This window comes from Rhipicephalus microplus, chromosome X (assembly GCF_043290135.1).
Source record: "Rhipicephalus microplus isolate Deutch F79 chromosome X, USDA_Rmic, whole genome shotgun sequence".
NCBI classification, from domain to species: Eukaryota; Metazoa; Arthropoda; class Arachnida; order Ixodida; family Ixodidae; genus Rhipicephalus; species Rhipicephalus microplus.
Genome location: NC_134710.1, coordinates 275,616,914 through 275,634,794, shown reverse-complemented (window position 1 = coordinate 275,634,794; position 17,881 = coordinate 275,616,914). Strand labels below are relative to the sequence as shown.

Genomic DNA, 17,881 nt, shown 5'->3' with positions numbered 1-17,881 from the left:
GTGAATCATCTCAAGTCTATTTTGTTGATTGAAGTAGTCTGCAACATAATTTTACTTGTTTGAATTGGGAGTTAAACTCAAACTAGCGTACTGCAAAGAGCTCATTAGAGGTTGAATAAATACTGAAATGGAAAGTTTCACAGCACTGAGCCCAGCTGCACTCGGCGACTTTTTTGGGGCACTATTGGCAACATTTTTTATGTTGCTTTCATTAATATAGCCTACATGGCCTACCATACTGCAGCCAATGTCATCATCAGTCAGTGGCTTTGTGCGATTGCTACAGCACTGCAATTGCCACAAAGCAGATTGTTGAATATGTGATCATAATGCAACATTGAACAAGTGGGAACAGATTGCTTCACAGGTAGATGAAGCGTCAACTGCTGAAACCTAGTAAATCAGTTGCACAACCAGCCGAATTTCTTGTGCACTACGGGGGCTGATTTAACGGAAGCAGGATGCTATCAAGCTATATTCATTTTTCTTTCTCACTTTTTGATAGTGTCAAGCTGAGACTTTACAGTGATTATTTATTAAGCAAAAGCAAAAGGCCATCAGATCGACGAGCCTCACACCAGTGTCACACAGTTGCTTCCTTCAATTAGGCCTCGTCCTGATCAGATTTGTTGATTGCTGCTGGTACACTGTATGATGATCCCAGACAGGTCTGGCTGTACTCTGCACCAGGTGTTGTTGAAGGGTTCAACATAATTATTCAATTTGTCTAATAAGCTGTAAAATATGCATTACTTCCTCATCTCCTCAAAATATTTTATGGGTCAATAGATGAGTATAATTATCACATCACAGATGCTATCAAGATCGTGATTAAGGATCTGCCATGATGCACAGATAGCAATAATCTTGATTCCGATTGTGCTTAATTGCAATTAAAAGTGACCAAATTCACATTATGCATAAGTTCTACATCCACATTATGCATGATTGCGATAAGAATGACTGTGTTACACCAGCTATAAACATCTCCTCATGGGTGTTCTAATGTATCCACAAGTACAGCCAGAGCTTGTGCGACAACCCAACCTTCCCTTATGTTAAAAAATCCATGACAACCTTGTTTTTTTATTTCACGAGAACGAGGTGCCAACATAGTTTGCCTCCAGGAGTCTAACTATTTGAAACAGTTCTGAGAATAAGTTCACGGGTCATTTGTCTTGCTCTGATGGATTATTTAACACTAAACATGAGCTCTTTCGCTTGCGAAATTAGCATAGGGCACGTTCAATGGGTGCTGCATGACCACAGAAGCCACATTAAAGCATTAATAAGCATATCTGCAAGCTAAATGAATAGCAAGCATTTTCTGAATCGTTGCCAAATGAGCAATCATTGACCTTTCGGGTTAGAGATCTTGGTCCACCGGTGGAGATGTGCTGGGGGACGCACTAACAGCATATTACAATTCGTTTCTGTACAGTTCTAGTGTAATTGCAGTGGACATTGGAAATTTTACAGTGGTGTGCGGCTTTTTGGCGTACCACTCTATAGGCGTACGAGCTACATCAGAGAACATATATACCAACATGATGCAACACTGTTTACACGATTCAGTTTATACATCCGAAAAGACAAACCTGCAGCCCAGAAAGTAAAAACTTCAACCACGAGAAAGTGTAAAACGAGTGCAACTTGTCTGGATCTGTCTTGATGCGGCAGCGAACGTCTAGATACAGTCTGTGATACTCTGACGGCGCCTACCTGACCTACCCGCGGCGTAAAAGCGCCAAAGCTGCCTTAAGTCGTTAACGGCGCTTACGAAATGGCCATCGGGAAATATACATTATCGTCTCACTACGTGCTTTTGATAAACAAAACCACCAATAACAGTAATAAAAAACACATGAAAAATGTAAAAGCTGCCAAAGTAGCAAAACACCACCGGCTCCTACGGCCGCGCGGCGAAAATGTCTACGGTGGCGCTATCTTTTCCCCTGGCGCCGGAAAAGGAATATCAATGGCCTCGTTTTGATTTCTGATCAGCCATATTTACGTTAGCTGTGTTTTTACTCGAAATACGTTTGATTTACGCGTCGGATTCCTCTGTTGGACGTCTGTGTAGATTCAGGAATTGTCATAGGTAAGTGCACCGTTGTTGGTTTTGCGTGCTTTACGAGCAACGCCCTAAAAATAACTGGCAAACACAAGCGACATGGTCCGGTCCGCTGCGCTTGCGGGTCGATGTTCGCGAGTTGTATGCGATTGTGTGTTCCCATAAAGGCACTTGATGTGGAGATTTGCACTTCAGTTCAGTCGCATTTTCCAGGTGAGCCTGTGAAACATATGCTATGCAACTTGAGCTGTGTCGCCGTCGTCTAACATTTTACCGCTCCGCATGACTGTTACCACGGTGTCTTCTTTGTCCGCCATTTTCTTGTTTAAGCTGCTGTGATCGGCGTGAAATCGTGTGATTTGGCTTGTTAGCAAAGGAAAGTATATATTTCAAACCCGTAAACCTGCGCTAAAGTTCGCTACAATATCTCTAGCGAACAGAAATGTAGATGGCACTGTTCTAAGGCCGGGCTTCACTCCGAAGAATATGGTTGGCGCTTTCTCTGCCGTTACTCAAATTAAGCCTATTCGTTGCTGCGCGGTTTTTTTTTTAGCTTTTAACAGCACGAGAACGTCGAGGAAAAAAAAATAAAAGTGAAAGGGTAAGCGATACTTTGTGTCATTGAAATGGCGTGTCGCTGTGGTTATCCTGTCGTCCATCTTCAGGTGGTGGTGTGTATTGAAATGTGATGGCCTGAGTGACTACGTTTCGAGACGCCGGATGAGAACGTGGTTGTTTATGAGGTTCGTTGAAATACGAGCAGAGCCGTGGTTTTTCTTCTTGGTGGCATGTTTCAGTGGCAGTAGCTACGCGTTTGAGTGACTGGCGGATAGCGTGTCCCTGTCATGCGTAGGTACCATGCGAACGGAATTCGCGATGGCATCTGGTGTTTCGGGGGTCGATGCGTTTGTTGCTTGTCGACGATCGTGCGCGATTTCTCGGAGGCCGATTGAGACCTTCGCGCCCGCTTCTGTGCGGATGAATCGATTTGTCGCTGGTGGTTCCGAAATGTGTCAGATTGAAACACGTTTCTACGAGAGATTTTGTCTTTACTAAACGGCGCTGACCCCCTACTCTGCTTGCGCGCCGCTTAAAGATATTATTATTGTATCAGCCTTTTCCTTCATTATAAATCGTTATATAAAGACCGTGTCATGGTTAAATATACTTGGTGGTGTCTGGAAGTATTGCTTGGTCGCAAACAACTAGTGTCCTACGCATTGCTGCCACTCTTGCCCCGCCGTGTGCAGTTTTTGACGCGCTGGAAATGCGCGCGCTGAAATCTTCGTCGACCATTGGGCTGCATGTCTCCACCCTTTCGTTCCGATGTTTTGTCTTCACTGCGCAGTTTTCCTATATCAGGGCAAACTACGTGTCACATTTCTCCTGTTCACTCATAATTAGAGTACCTTGACGTAAGGGTGTTGCGTGGTCACGGTTTCAGGCGCATTGAAGCAAACGGACTCTCGTGTAGGTCAACTTAGTTGCTCAGTTTACAAATCGTATGCTAACTCCTGCTTGTTTTCTCATATGCCACCCCGTGAAAAACAAGGAATAATAGTGTCGAGCAAGAGTCTTTACTACTAGATTATTGTGCCCACAGTGCATGTAGCGTATTGATAACCCTATGAGGTATATGACAGGGGATCGGCTGTAATTGAAAATGAGTATTATTGATGCTTGAAGCACGCATGCCATGCGACTTTTTTTTTTTTTATCGTGGGTGAAGCTTTGGCTGCGTGTAAAGCAGCTTTTTAAGCGAGCCCTTTCATTGTAATGTTGTAAGCATGGCTACAAGGCAAGGTTATAGTGTGCTTGCATCGTTTGTCCTATCAGAGTGTATCAGAGTTCACATTCTATTCATTGGTTTGGTTACTTTTTTTAATGTCAGTGCTTAGCAAGCAGCTAAACATGTACCTTTCTTGCTTTGATATTCCTAGTTTTTCTGATGTTAATGGTTCGCATTGGTATTCTTGTATTGCTTTCTTGTTTTTGAATTACATTTGAATTCTGTTTTTTTTTTTGAGGGGGGGGGGCACGTTAGTAAACATTCTTGACATTGTATAACAGTGCAGTTTTTGTGGTTGTCAATGCCAGGAACACTGAATGTTTCTTCTGCTGTATTGGAGTTAAATTAAGGTACCTGAGTAAAGATACTGGAGAGCCTTGGAGCACCATAATTAGTATTTGTCTATTTTATTCATGATTAGATGACATGTGGGCCAGGAGTTGGTAAAGTTTTCATGCTTTCTCTGGCTAGGCAGTTAAGCATTTTGACAACCGATATAGCAGCATAACAACGAGCAAGGGAGCTGTATTTATGTGTCGAGATGATCCCACATGATCACCTCTTCGCTAATAATGAATAAAGGAGGCTGTGTATAAGCAATAGTGATAATTACAGCAGTCCTAGGCTTATCGATATTTTTTCTCAACTTCAAATGGTGCTAATCTCGGTTAAAAACAAAACAAAATAGGTCAATAATACGAGTTAGCATTGCATGCTGTTAGTGTAGTGGGCTAGTGTCATATTAAGTGCAAATGATTTATAGTGTAAACAGGAGCGCTTGAATTGTGCAAAATTAAAATGTTTGGCATGGGCACAAATTTTGTGTCAAGTTCTGGGCCACACTATGTGAGCGTTATTTCTTTCTAACATGGCAGTAATGCATGACGTGTTGTTAAATGTGGGCACAGGGCATGAGGGCCGCAGTTTGGACTGGTGGGCCATTTTTTTTCTCATTGTGCTGATATTTTGATTTTACATAGTAAGGTGGCAAAGATATATAGGCCTCTATATCTATGTCCCCTTACTGTGTCATTGTGGCATTAATTTTTTCCAAGAAGGGCTTCTGAAGAACACTGAAGCACTTCTTTATTGACAGAAGTGTCTTGATATTGTGAATTTTAATGGTGGGGTTAACATTACCAATGACTTTAGAATGAGCTTAGATTGTGATGTTAATGACCATATGAAAGTGAAGTTCCTCTATCGTTTGTTTGCTTTTGCTATTACTCAAGTTGGTCTAACAACATTGAAAGAAAACAAATAAATTATGGTTTTTACGACATAAGGACTGCCATCACCGTGTAGTGGTATGGCCCATGGAGTTTTATTGTAAACATTGGCATATATATTGGCTACAGGGACCTTTTGTACTGCTTGTTACTTTAACAATAGGGGCAATGTGCTTTACCTGTTGAAAGTTTGGTCTACTGATGTTATAATATTGTTAATTTATGAGCAGCAGTAAATTAAGTATTGAATATTAGCCATGAAAGAATCAAATTTCTTTGTCATTTCTCAATTAAGATGTATTCAAAAAGCATGTTTGGTCGACAAGATATGTGACAGGTTTTGTGTAAAGCACTAGGAGTAGGCTTTAAGTTGAGCTTTTGTCTGGATGAAAAATTTCTTGTGGCTGCTTTAATTTAAGAAATTATGCTTTCCCACATCAGCCTTAGAAAGCCTAATACTTAATATAGCTGTCTATTATGCTGTCCATCAAGCTCTTCATCATGCTGGTGGAAGCATATGAAGTATTACAGAAATACATATACTAGTTTCTTTGGTCATGCAGTACATAATCTTTGCAGGCAGCCTTGGGAAACTTTTTGATGCATTGCTCCTTCTTACCTTTCAATGAAACATGTTCTGGTACATTTGATAATAGCAATAATTGTGAGTTTATTCATACATGTTAAACAATATCAGGGATAACCTCATTGCCTTTTATGAAGCTTAGTGCTCTACTGTGGCATTTTGTTATATTTCGTAGCTTGCTTGCTGCAAGCAAATATAGGCAAGGCTGCTTATGACCAGTATGATTTTGAGTGTTCTCTTCAGCTCACCAAGTGTCTCTTCAGTGATGTGCTGCTACATGTTGAAGAAAGGTGTCCTGTAAATGAATGGTAATCAGTCAGCACTGCATATACATGCTATTTTAGGCAGTGTTTATTGAATGACAGTGTGCTATTTCTACAAACAATATTTTCAAGTGTCGATGAAGTAGACTGTTGTAGTTACATTGACATCCACGAGCATTACATTGACATCCACGAGCATTAGCCATGCACCTGCTGGCTGTTGCCTCAAACTGTCTCAGATTGAGAATAGCTAACTAGATTTTAAAACTTTTTTGGTGATGCTTGCTTTTTGTTATACAATAAGGTTCCTAGTCATAAAAAAGGCTCTAAAGATACTACCAGCTCTGCTTTCCATGGTACTTTATTTTTGAGGCACTGCTACCATGGCTACACAGTTTGCTGTGTAATGATGGTAGCAGTGGAGTGAGTTCGTTCCCTGAACGCACCCTCTCTAGAGTGCATTTTACATGAATGTCACAAAGCATTCCTGTGTGGCTGGCTGCAAGTGGCATCTATGGCAAAGTTCACTAATTGAAAATTGTCCTAAATTTGCCGCTGTGACAGGACTATAACCCTTGTTGAAACAGGATGACACAGACTGAACTAGTTGGTCTTAAAATTTAAAACCTACTCTTGCACTCTTTAACTGTGCCAGTGTATTTACCGGAGCATGAAGCATAAAAAAAAAAACATCGTATGGTGTCAGCTTGAACCCTGCACTTTCACTTGTCACACAACTAAAGTTGGAGCCTTATATTATTTTTTTGGAAGAGCAAATTATATTACAAATTATATTATTGTTGGAAAAGTTTTCGTGGTGCTTTTTATGTTTCGTGTACATAGTTGTTTGAAAATTACTGGGGTTGGCAATTCCTTGTCCAGATGCTACTTATATTTGCAGTATTGAAGTGTACTTAAAAGAGTCAATTATTATTGGTACTTTGTTTTGTTGTAAATGTAGTTTTATCACTATATTTACACCTTAGTTACTGTAAGTGGAGCTAGACCAGTGGCATCAGTTAACATGTGTTACAATGGCAGCTCGAATGTAATGGCTACAGATGGCAGAAATGCAACATGGCAAGTGATGAACTACTGACATCACATCTAATGTCAATTGTTTGTGCAGTGCTTGATATATGTCCTCTGTCACTGTGCCATCTGCACTGCTGTTGTGAGAACCTGTGTGCGTATAGGTGTACATTAGAGGGAAACTAAGAAGCAAAACAATTTTTTTGCGTATTAGTGAAGTCTAATTTCACAACCTCGAAAACACCACTTTTACCGCAACATGAAGAAGAAACACGCAAAAAGAAAATGCGGTTAGAGATGCCACTGCAAAATTTTTACACCAAAAACCGTGACGTAGTAAATTTTAAAGGCATCTACTGGGTCGTACAGAGCTTCTACTTGATAAAAATGTACATTGTCATCCTTGATTTTCTCTGCTGTTAATGAACTTATGATAGAGTTTTTGGAGTGCAGTTCATCAATCTAAATCCAGCAATTGTTTTTCTTCAGTGTCCATTTAAACAAATGCTGTTGCTAAAAATTTTTCGGAGGTCTCCGCTATGGCATCCCTGGTTTTGGGACATCAAACATCAAGTTATTTATACTACTACTGTTGTGAGAAGTATTAGCACCATAAGACTTAATATGTCAAAATCACATTAAAAGAAGACCCTTGCGCAATGCCCCATGCGCAATGGAACCTGAAGTTCTTGGATTCACTGTACGTTTTATTTATTTTTGCAATATTAGGAATTCTTGTTAGCATGCAAGTAAAGAAACAGCTCTAAGGTTAGGTGTACAAAATTTATTCTGTGTTTACGTGTTCCTGCATTGTATTTGTGTTGTTGAACTCTATATTTGCTTACAAAAAAAAGACAAAATGCTGACTGCAATAAAACACTTTAAAACGAAAACAAGACGTTTCGGCACTATATTTCCTTAAAGTACACATGTTAGTTCTACATCAAACTTGGCTTCATGATATGTAGTCTTTCTCTGTTGCTTTCATACAGGTTTCTAAATGTGCTTGTATTTGGGCATCATTGCAGTGTTGAGCCCCTTGTGGGGGGCATGGAGTTTGGCTAGGGCTGTGGTGGCAGAGGGACGTGTCTTGCCGGGCCTGGCACTTTTGGGTCATGTGCACGCTGGCTGAGTGGTCACCATGAAGGAGCAGCAGGACGAGGCCGGCCTGTCCCTGGGTCAGGCCCGGCGGCTCATTGAGGCCATCCGCAAAATCAAGAGCCAGAAGCAGCGGCCCTCACTTGAGCGCATCAGCCATGTCTTGGGCCTTGGGACAGATGTCGTGGAGCATCAGCTGGATCAGGCAATTGCCAAAGGCTTCGTCCTTAAGGTGTGTAACTTCTCCTATCTGAAAGATTTGTCAACACCCAACATGAGAGAACACTGCATGCAAAAGGAAGTGACAGTACAGCTGTAGACTTGTCATTGCTGCATCCTGCAGCGCTCACTTGTGCTCTCTGTACCTAATCCTTGCTTTGACCCCTGTGCAACTCCAAAATGTTTCTAAAAGCCCCTTACTTGATGGCAGTGGTGGTTTTGTCACATGGCAGTTGATGAGTTTTCAGCAAAAGCCAGATCACATTTGGTGCTGTTTTGGTCTATGTATACATAAAAAGATCTCACTTTTAATTACAGCTGTAACTGTATAGCCTAGTGCTGTAGCATAAAGAAAATATTACTCATTAAAAAGTAAAAGTGTACTAGTAAATATAGCAATTATGACAGCTGAACTGGCTATAGTAGAAGTACACTAGTAAAAATAGCAATTATGATTGCTGTCACGCACTTCGGGTGAGGCCCCGCCGATCCAACATCGACGTGCGGCAGACTCGCAGGCTTCCACTTTACGCTTCGGCATGCGACGCCTGAAAGGCCTCGAAGTGGCACATTTCAAATTTATTTGCGGGTTGGTCGACCCGTGCGGGGTTGCACGTGTGGTGATGTGTGGGCCTGACCGACGCACTCATAGAGCAGACACGGAGTATGACTACACATAAACAAGCATTTAATTGAAACAAGGGCAAAGGCATGAGTTAACAAAAATAGCAGAGGAGGAATAACACTGAGACGCGATGGAAAGAACAGCTATATAACAAAATGTGCTAAAAACACTACAAGATACAGGCTAAAGACAAATATGCGGAATGTTAAACTAATGACATGAATCAAAGGAGATACAAGGCAATAATTACAGAAAGCTTAGGGTGGCGCTTTTGAATTTTAACGTGCGACGCAGCGCACCCTACAAATATTAAAAAAAAAAAGGCTGGTTGAAATAACTTAACAGTTTAAAAAAGTCACAATAAAAAGTTCCATACGGACCAGGCCAGCTCTTGGTGCACGTAGGGGAGTTGACGGGTGCCGCTGAAGGTCTCGCCGGCTTGGTAGACGACGAGGGTGCCCGGAATTGCAGCCGTCTCAATACGTTGCGCGGGTCACTCAATGCTCGCCGCCTACGCGAGACTCGCGACACCGACGACCGCACTTGTTGCTGGCTGTACGTCAACTGCTCTTCCGATGCAGTTCAAACCGCTTCAGGGGCGTCCACGTGCTCCCATCTCATCTGGGAGTAATTTTTCTTGTTGAGACCGCCGGTTCCCCTTCCGGTCAGGGGCAGGGAAGACGAGCCGGCGCCACGCTGGGTCATTATAGTCGCCGGATGTCGCCTCCCAACACAAAAACGCCCTTCCTTGGAAGATGGGACCCGCGGATGCGCCGAAAATTGGAGTCGGTTGTGACAATAGCTGAACTGGCTTTCTTGTGCTATCCATAATTGAGGTATGCAGTGATGCGATAGCTGTGCCAACTGCGCCAAACTGCTCCAAAAGGCCAACCCTGCTACATTTTCACTATGCTGCACCAAAGTTATGCAAATTAAGGAGAATTCATGTTTCGTAGACGGAACTAGTTGCTCGAGGTCTCGACGCTCCAGCATGCTTGTGTCCTCATGTGTACACACCACGCTACAGTGGCGCTGGTGCAATGCTGGTCAGACTACAGTTATTTACCGTAAGCTGCCAGAGAAGCGAATGTGGGCATCACAACCAAAACACTACTTTTGAAAGACTGCATATGTGCAAGAAAAGAGGAAGAAGCAGCTGTTCCATTTTGAGAATAGAGTCGTGCTACTGGTGTGTGCATGTTCATTCCCTTAAGGCATGAGGCCAAGGGACGAAAAAAAATAAAAAAATCAATAATCACTTGAGAATATTAGTCTACAATATAAAGCACAACTTTTTAGGCCCGTGTGAGCATTATAAAGCAAGTCTTATTTTTGTAAATTTTTCATAATTAAATGTTTTATTAAAAGTATGCCTTGCGCAAACACTCCTAACTCAAGCTCCGCTCATCGAAAAAAACTTTTTTTGCGGAGACATGAACAAAGTTTTGGCCTGTGAAATAAACCAAGACAAATGAGATCTGATGAATATTAAGAACAGTAATTAAATATGAAAGTATGCACTAGCACAAGCGCCACCTTCGTATAACAAGCAGCCATATTAAATCTTGTGGCACTATTTTGCTTATTGAGATTCATTGCATGCCTACCAATGTGATCAGGAAGTGTGCCAAGTATTAATTTAAAATGTCTATTAGCAAAAGAGTTATGACTGTTAATTTACGGAAAAGTACCAGAAATATAAATTTTGAGAAAAATCCACAAAGAAAGGTTTGAAACGGGTTGTGTGCCTACGGAAGATCATCAGGAGGGCAGAAGTTCGCAATATTTTTTGCTGGTTCTGTCGTTGACCTTTCTACGTGTGCCTTTTCTCGAGCGGCCACTCTAAATTTTCTTTTGTAGCTTGTTGTGCAGAATCATTCCCACAACCCTAGGATTTCACGCTGTAGTGCTGATCATTTGTTAAACACGTTTTTCTAGTGCAGGAGCTGGGCTCGGTCTTAATTTGCTTAGAGTATCAAATATGCTTCTTTTTCTATTATTGAAATGACACACATCATTAAGTTAAGTAAATTTGATGGTTTACAGGCTCACATACATGTCCTTGAGCATGAGCAACACACGTACCACTTTACGTGTTCAGCTAGTGAGAAGCACATGATTTTTATAATTAAAAATGATGTGTAGACAACGCATTTAGAGTATTTTCACAATTTTTCACTTGATATGATTGCTAAACAACAAAAAAAATACTGCACATGAAGCTAATTTTGTGTTGCACACAGAACTGCACTTTCCGTTTCAGTTTTGTAGTGGCTGGGCAGTCTAACATTTTTGCTTGTATCTTTAAAAAAAAAAAGGGTAAAGATGAAAGGTTTATGCAACAAAAAGACAGGCACTAAATTGTGCATATAACATATAGAAAACGCAAAAAAAACATTTTGACAAAAACTTCGCTTTTTCCACTTGTTCTCATACTTTAAAATGTAAATGTTGGAAATGTTGACAGTTCATGTTGGCAGATTAAAAGCACTGTCACACAAAGTCACCGACTAGCTTCTCATAGCTCTTCATTTGTGCACCAGATTTACCTGCACAACAGCTACCGAACTTTTATATGCTTTAAATTTCTCAGGCGTGATGTTGTAAGCATTGGCGACAGAAAACCATCAAGTTTCCGAAGTGCTGCACATGGATGCCTTTTTTGTCTTCGTTCATGGTGCAAGTAGATTTCAGAATCTGAAAGTTTTTTCCATGGGTCCACCACTTTCAGAATGCAACCGCTGTAACGCTGCAACGCTTCTTGTTGACCTGGCACGAAACCCCACATTTGCGTCCTCTGCCAGTTACATACCTGCCAAGTTTTACGATTTTATCGTAAAGTGCCCGATTTTCAGCACATTTTTACGAGTATCGTAATGACAACTGTATTTTTACGATTTTTCATGTTTCGGGTCGAAAAGTTCGCAAACTGAACGCGCTGCTTCAGACAGTCAACTGCACCAGCTGAATCTGGCCTTTTTTTTTTGCGGGGCTATGCAGGCAACACTGTATTGGCTTATATCCAGAGTCAAAGCCAAAGCCAAAAGGCATTGACTTCACGGATAGCGAAAATGTGCTCGACTTTCTTTGTTACCATGCGCTGTGGGAGGTGCCTTGCACATGTTTTTGCGGAGCGGTAGCGTATGGTTCAGCCCTAGCAGCTCACGAGATGTCTGAGAAGAAATACTTTCAAGTTTTTATTCCCAGCTATTCGACTCACTTTCCATTTGTTAAGAGGTCGCGTAAAGGTGAGCGGTACGCATTTTGTAGTTTGTGCTGCTGTGATGTGAACATTTCGCACGCTGGTCGCCGGGATATTCTGCTACATGTGAATACGAAGAAACACAAAGACTCGGCGAAACTTGTGGACTCTAACGGGAAACTTGAAGGGTACTTCAGCAAAGCGGATCTCGATACTACAACTCGAGCGGAGTGCCTTTTTACTGCGTTCCTGATTGAACACAACGTGCCGTTCACGGCTGCTGATCACGCTGGAGACCTCTTTCGAAAAATGTTTCCGGACTCGAAGGAAGCTCAGAACTACGCCTGCGCCCGTACGAAGACTACGGCGATTGTGAAGGAAATGGCCAATAAAGCTATCGACGAAGTGATAAGTCACTTGCAGCACGCTCCGTTCTCAGTCGCCACAGACGGGAGCAATGACGCCGGCAACGATGCAAAACTGTATCCAATCGTGGTGACGTTCTGTGATAGTACTGTTCGCACTGCCTTGCTCGCGATGCCTGCCCTCGAAGGTAACTCCACGGGACGAAACATCGGTGCGCTTGTTGTGGACACGCTAACGAGCAAAAAGATACCGCTCCAGAACTGCATCGGCATGGCGTGTGATAACGCGCCAGTCATGATTGGATTAAAAAACGGAGTGGCTGCTGTGCTGAAAGAAAGCCATGAGAACATTGCCATCATGGGCTGCTGTTGCCATTTGATCAATCTGGCGGCACAGAAAGGCTCAGCATGCCTTCCACTGAATGTGGATGAGGTGCTAGTTGACATTTTCTACTACCTCGAGAAAAGCTCAAAAAGGAAGGACAAGCTGAAAGCTTTTCAGTCTCTCCACGATGTAGAGGCCAAGAAAATTTTAAAGCATGTCAGCACCAGGTGGCTCTCTCTTGGAAGGAGCCTGAAACGGCTTGTGGACCAGTGGCAGCCACTGCTTAGTTTCTTCCATAGTGAAGTAAGGCCCTCCGGGCAGGTTTCCAAGTTTCCCAGCAAGCCATGTAACCTTCGCACTGACCTTCAGAAGCATGCAAAGGAAGCGGAGAGCAGTCATCAGAGCAAAAGACCAAGACTGGACACATGTCAGCACCAGGTGGCTCTCTCTTGGAAGGAGCCTGAAACGGCTTGTGGACCAGTGGCAGCCACTGCTTAGTTTCTTCCATAGTGAAGTAAGGCCCTCCGGGCAGGTTTCCAAGTTTCCCAGCAAGCCATGTAACCTTCGCACTGACCTTCAGAAGCATGCAAAGGAAGCGGAGAGCAGTCATCAGAGCAAAAGACCAAGACTGGACACAAATGTCCCCGTGTCGGATACAGCTCCCAAGCGAACCCAAAACCGTCCAGGAAAGGTCTTAAACAGAGAAGAAAGGCTATTCATGTTTCTTTCATCAAATGCAAATAGAGCATACTGTGACTTCTTGCTGTCTGTAATCCCAGAGTTTGAAAAGGTGAACGTGTTCCTGCAGTCTGGAGCCCCTCAAGTGCACTTGCTGCGTGAAGTGCTTAGTAACTTGCTAAGAGATGTTGCGTTTTGTTGCGTTTTGTAAAACCTTCATGTTGCGTTTGTTGCGTTTTGTAAAACCTTCATGTTGCGTTTTGTAAAACCTTCAGTGATCAAAAAAGCTGATGTGTTGGCTGACGTTGACTACAAATCTTCCGTCAGCCAAAGAGATAATGAAGATATCGTAATTGGTAGTCGGACCACACAGACCTTGGAAGGCCTAAAAAAAGAAGCAAGGGAAGAGTTTTTTACACATATAAGAAGGTTCTTCGTTGCAGCAACGGAGTACATGATCCTGAAATTTCCACTGAAGTGTGAGCTGTTGAAGAGTGCAGAAGTAGCAAGGCTTGCGTCCATTGAACACGCCAGGTTTTCTAATGTCAAGTACTTAATCAACCGCTTCGCAGTGCTGCTACCACTTCAAGAGGGGCAAGATGTGAATTCTGCTCTGGACGACATTCAGGCAGAGTTCATGCGTCTTCAGTTGGAAGAATTACCCGCTGAAGTACCTAAGGAGCCGCAGATTGATGAGCAATGGCGGGCGGTGTCCGGTTTACGAGAAGTGGATGGCAGCTTTAAGTATGCCAGACTTTCAAAATTTATGTTGGGGGTCCTAACACTCCCGCATAGTAATGCGGAGTGTGAAAGAGTCTTCAGCAAAGTGAAAAAGGCGCACACCCAGTTCCATGCCTCCACGTCGAAAAAGACTGTGAAGCAGTTGCTTGTTGCAAGATGTGCCCAGTCACACTCGGGAAAGTGCCACGAACAGGTCTTTGACAAGGACTTTCTGAGGAAGGCCAAGGCTGCCACGGCCTCTATGCTAGCCCACCCCTCCACTTCCGAGACTTGAGAACTTTTTGTGTCTCTTTTGTGAAATGTTTCTTTTGAATTCCATTCATCTAAGCCAGTTCTTAGAAAATAAAGCGCTATTTTAGTATTTTTGTACTTGGTTTTAGTATTTTTTGTCATCTCCTGTAGTACTTTAAGAACTGTGGGGTTGGCACGTCTGCAGTTAACACTCGTCATGCTTATCCTGCAGGAGCAACTTGGCATGCCACCCTGGAAAGCTTGCCCCTACATAATATGAGATCGTGCGCAAAAATAGATCACACTTTCGAGCTCAACAAAAGGCCCGCAGCATGCGTAAAACCAAGTTAGGTTTCGTAGTCTGGAAAACAGTCGCGGCAACTGTACTGTATAAGCCTACCAAGCTTGCCAGTCCGCCTATTGGCGGAAAGGGCGAAAGCTTACATCACGAACCCTTTACAATTGTGGAACACCACACCCTTCACTGATGGTGGAATTTAGGTAGCACGTGCAGTATCTGCACTCTACAACGATCTTACTATTTTCCGGATAAGGAGTCGAAATGCGGTCCTGAGCATCTATGTAGAAGCCCATTCAGTGCAGAGTGTGCGCACGGAGAGTGCAGATTAAGGCCTCTCCAGTGCTTGACAACTCTTCATGACAGCTCACACCCGCAACCCCTCCTCCTTCGTAACCCCTTTGTCGCTCTTTTGTCGGCTGGCAAGCATCCATCGAGAAATGCGTTCATTATCATCACTTATTATGAGCCGTATTATAACCAGTCCATCTCAGGTGTAGCGCAATACGCAATAGGCGTATACATGAACAAGAATGTGAACGGAGCACACTCTTGGGCACACTTATAGGAGCTGTGCACTATAATGCAATCGTTTGCAAATGCATACAACTGTATGGAATTCTGCTTAGTTGTGATTTTTTTAAGTTGTTTTAATTCACACTAATATAAATTTTTTTCTTGGCAGTGAGTCTTAGCGGCTCAAAAGTGCTTTTGCCTGCTCTCTAAACGCTCTTGGTTTCTTCAAAATATTTTTTTTTTCCCTGCTCATAATGTACTTTCCTCTGCTCCAAAAGCACTTTTACATTATCTAAAATGCACTTTAAGCTGCTGTGAAATCCCTTTTTTCTGCTTCAAAACTCACTTTAGGCTGCTTCGAAAACCTGCTCTAAAATGGCTTCAGCTAATCACATCACCGGGTATGTCATGGAATAACCATTGATCATTGCTCCGGTTGCTGTAACAATATTCCCTGGCTGCAACGTAGTATCAGATAGTGCTTCTGCACCACACATTTCATGTACAATTACAGACCACAGCAGGCACAGTACTGCATCTTTGTCGATAATTTAGGGGCACAGGTTAACAGCGCAGGGCAACAGCTAGCGTGAATATGGTCAAGGAATGTTAGAATTAAAAATAAATCATCCTAATTGCTTAATTGAGAGTGATTTTTCAGCTATATACAGTTGACTCTCAGTAAACGGAACCTGAAGGGACTGGGAAAATATGTTCCATTTAACAGGAGTTCCGTTTACTGAGAGGTGAACATGGGTGCAGAATACAAGACCAAAACCAAGCATTGCAGAGGTAATAGTTCCATCTAAGCAGTGGTTCTGTGTAGCAGATTTAAGCAGTGGTTCTGTGTACTGGGAGTCTACTATAGAAGCATAATCCTCAGGGGTACTAGTGCAAAAATTTTGGTTATGTATTCTTGCATGAAATGAAAGGCTGAGTCCTTAATAGCTCAGAAAATGTACTCGTAAACATGAGTGGGCCCTGAAAATTTAATTACAATATATAACTTAAAACCTAGCTTTGGGTGCTACTACACCCTGGCGTTACGACATGGCATGAGTTTTCGTGATATTGTGACGTTTCCATGGCCACGCCATTTCATGGTTGCGTTAGTGATGTGATAGGTGCCATCTTGTATGGTATGTTACCTGACGTCATCACATCTGGCCATAACAGTGCTATAACATCTGTTCAATAGAACACGTACTGGTGCTTGGTGTTTCGATAGTGTCAATGAATGTAGGTGAACCTTCAGAAAATGGACTTTAACATCAAAATAAACTACAGTCGAGCCCTCTTATAACGAACATGAGCCTGACGCAGCATCCGTTGGCTGTATCCCGAAGTTCATAGTAAATAAAACACAGGTTTTAAAAAAGTTGCGACTGAAAACACAAACTTTTTTTTGCACAAAAAGTCCGAGATGTACGTGTTTCGAAAAGCAGAAGCTATAAGGGCAGTCTCGAGTTCATTTAAAACGGCAGGGTGCTCGTTCGCAGCGGCCCGTGGCATAAGCTGCATGAGGCACTAGCTCCAAAGTATCGTCGTTCTCGCAATCTGATTCATCCAAATCGCTCTTGCCACATACTTCAATCACAATGCCCCAATCCGTGCACGGTTCCGCAGTGTCGGCATCATCATGGGCTGTAATTAAACCATCGCACTCCCAGGTGTACCCGCTCTCTCAGGTGGCTGTCAACAACCCACTGCCACAAATCGCTGCTGGAGTGGTCCTGTTCGGAAGCTTCAGACTCAACATTGGGCCCGACGTCGACGAAGTCGGCCTTGCGAAAACAGTTTCGCGCGCATGTAGCCGTCACCGCCGGCCACGAAATATTCACCATCTCCACAGCTGAATACCGGGACCCCCGAAGCGGCAAGTTGGCTGCCAGGCCGCTAGGTGGTCAACAGCTATGAGCAAGCGCTCCGCAATGTGGCACCTAACGTGGGGATTACGTTCAAGCCAATTGGTCACACTTTTGACGTTTTGTTCAGCGGCAAAAAAAAGCGTGCAAGTCCTCCCGTCTGCCATCCTGACCACACACGCACACTAAGAGCGAGCAAGACGCACACATGTTTCTTGACGCCAACGACAGTACCAGCGATCAAAAACAGGGTAGTTGGCTGACCGGTATTCGAAAGATTGGTGGCAGTGTGAAAACAACACGGGCCTCGTCTGGCGATGCGGGGTGCTCAGAGTAGCGGGGGGACAAATTACTGAGGGGTGTGTAACAAAAACGCGGTTGGGGAGAGGGGCAACTAGAGGAGCGCGGAGGCAGGGTCGGCGTTTAACAATAAGAATGTATGGGCACCTCGCCGATGCCTGATCCGTGGTCAAAAGTGGTTTCCCGGGTAGTCGGCAGAGCGCCGACTTCGTTCGCTGTAGCCGATCAGCGGCGCTAGGGGGCGTTCGTTGTAAGTGCGATTTTGTGCCTTTGAACCAATGTATATTTTCACGGTCATGCAGATATTGTTCGTTTTAAGCGAAGGTTCATTTTAAGTGGGGCCGTTGTATGTGGGCTCAACTGTATGAGCATTCACTCAGCTTCTTACTTCCTCAGAGCCATCTGTGTATGTGAGAGATTTGTATAGTAGAGTCAGGACCTGCTC

The 17,881-nt window shown here is 43.2% G+C and overlaps 1 protein-coding gene and 1 long non-coding RNA gene across 3 annotated transcripts in view; one reads left to right on the top strand and one right to left on the bottom strand.

The window, feature by feature from the left end:
* LOC142776131 (uncharacterized) overlaps positions 1 to 1,858 on the bottom strand; it is a 79,754-nt gene extending 77,896 nt beyond the window's left edge. Inside the window, exon 1 of the long non-coding RNA XR_012887331.1 lies at positions 1,599 to 1,858. This is a non-coding gene — a long non-coding RNA (uncharacterized LOC142776131). The remainder of the gene's footprint in view (positions 1 to 1,598) is intronic.
* The window catches only part of LOC119161486 (uncharacterized), a 195,545-nt gene continuing 179,516 nt past the window's right edge, over positions 1,853 to 17,881 (top strand). Inside the window, exons 1-2 of one of the 2 annotated variants that reach the window (XM_075879190.1) lie at positions 1,853 to 2,101; positions 8,002 to 8,303. In XM_075879190.1, coding sequence (XP_075735305.1) covers positions 8,115 to 8,303 — 189 coding nt within the window. In that variant the 5' untranslated portion in view covers positions 1,853 to 2,101; positions 8,002 to 8,114. Of the gene's footprint in view, positions 2,102 to 2,136; positions 8,304 to 17,881 lie in introns of those variants that run through there. The other variant, XM_075879191.1, reaches the window with a different exon arrangement.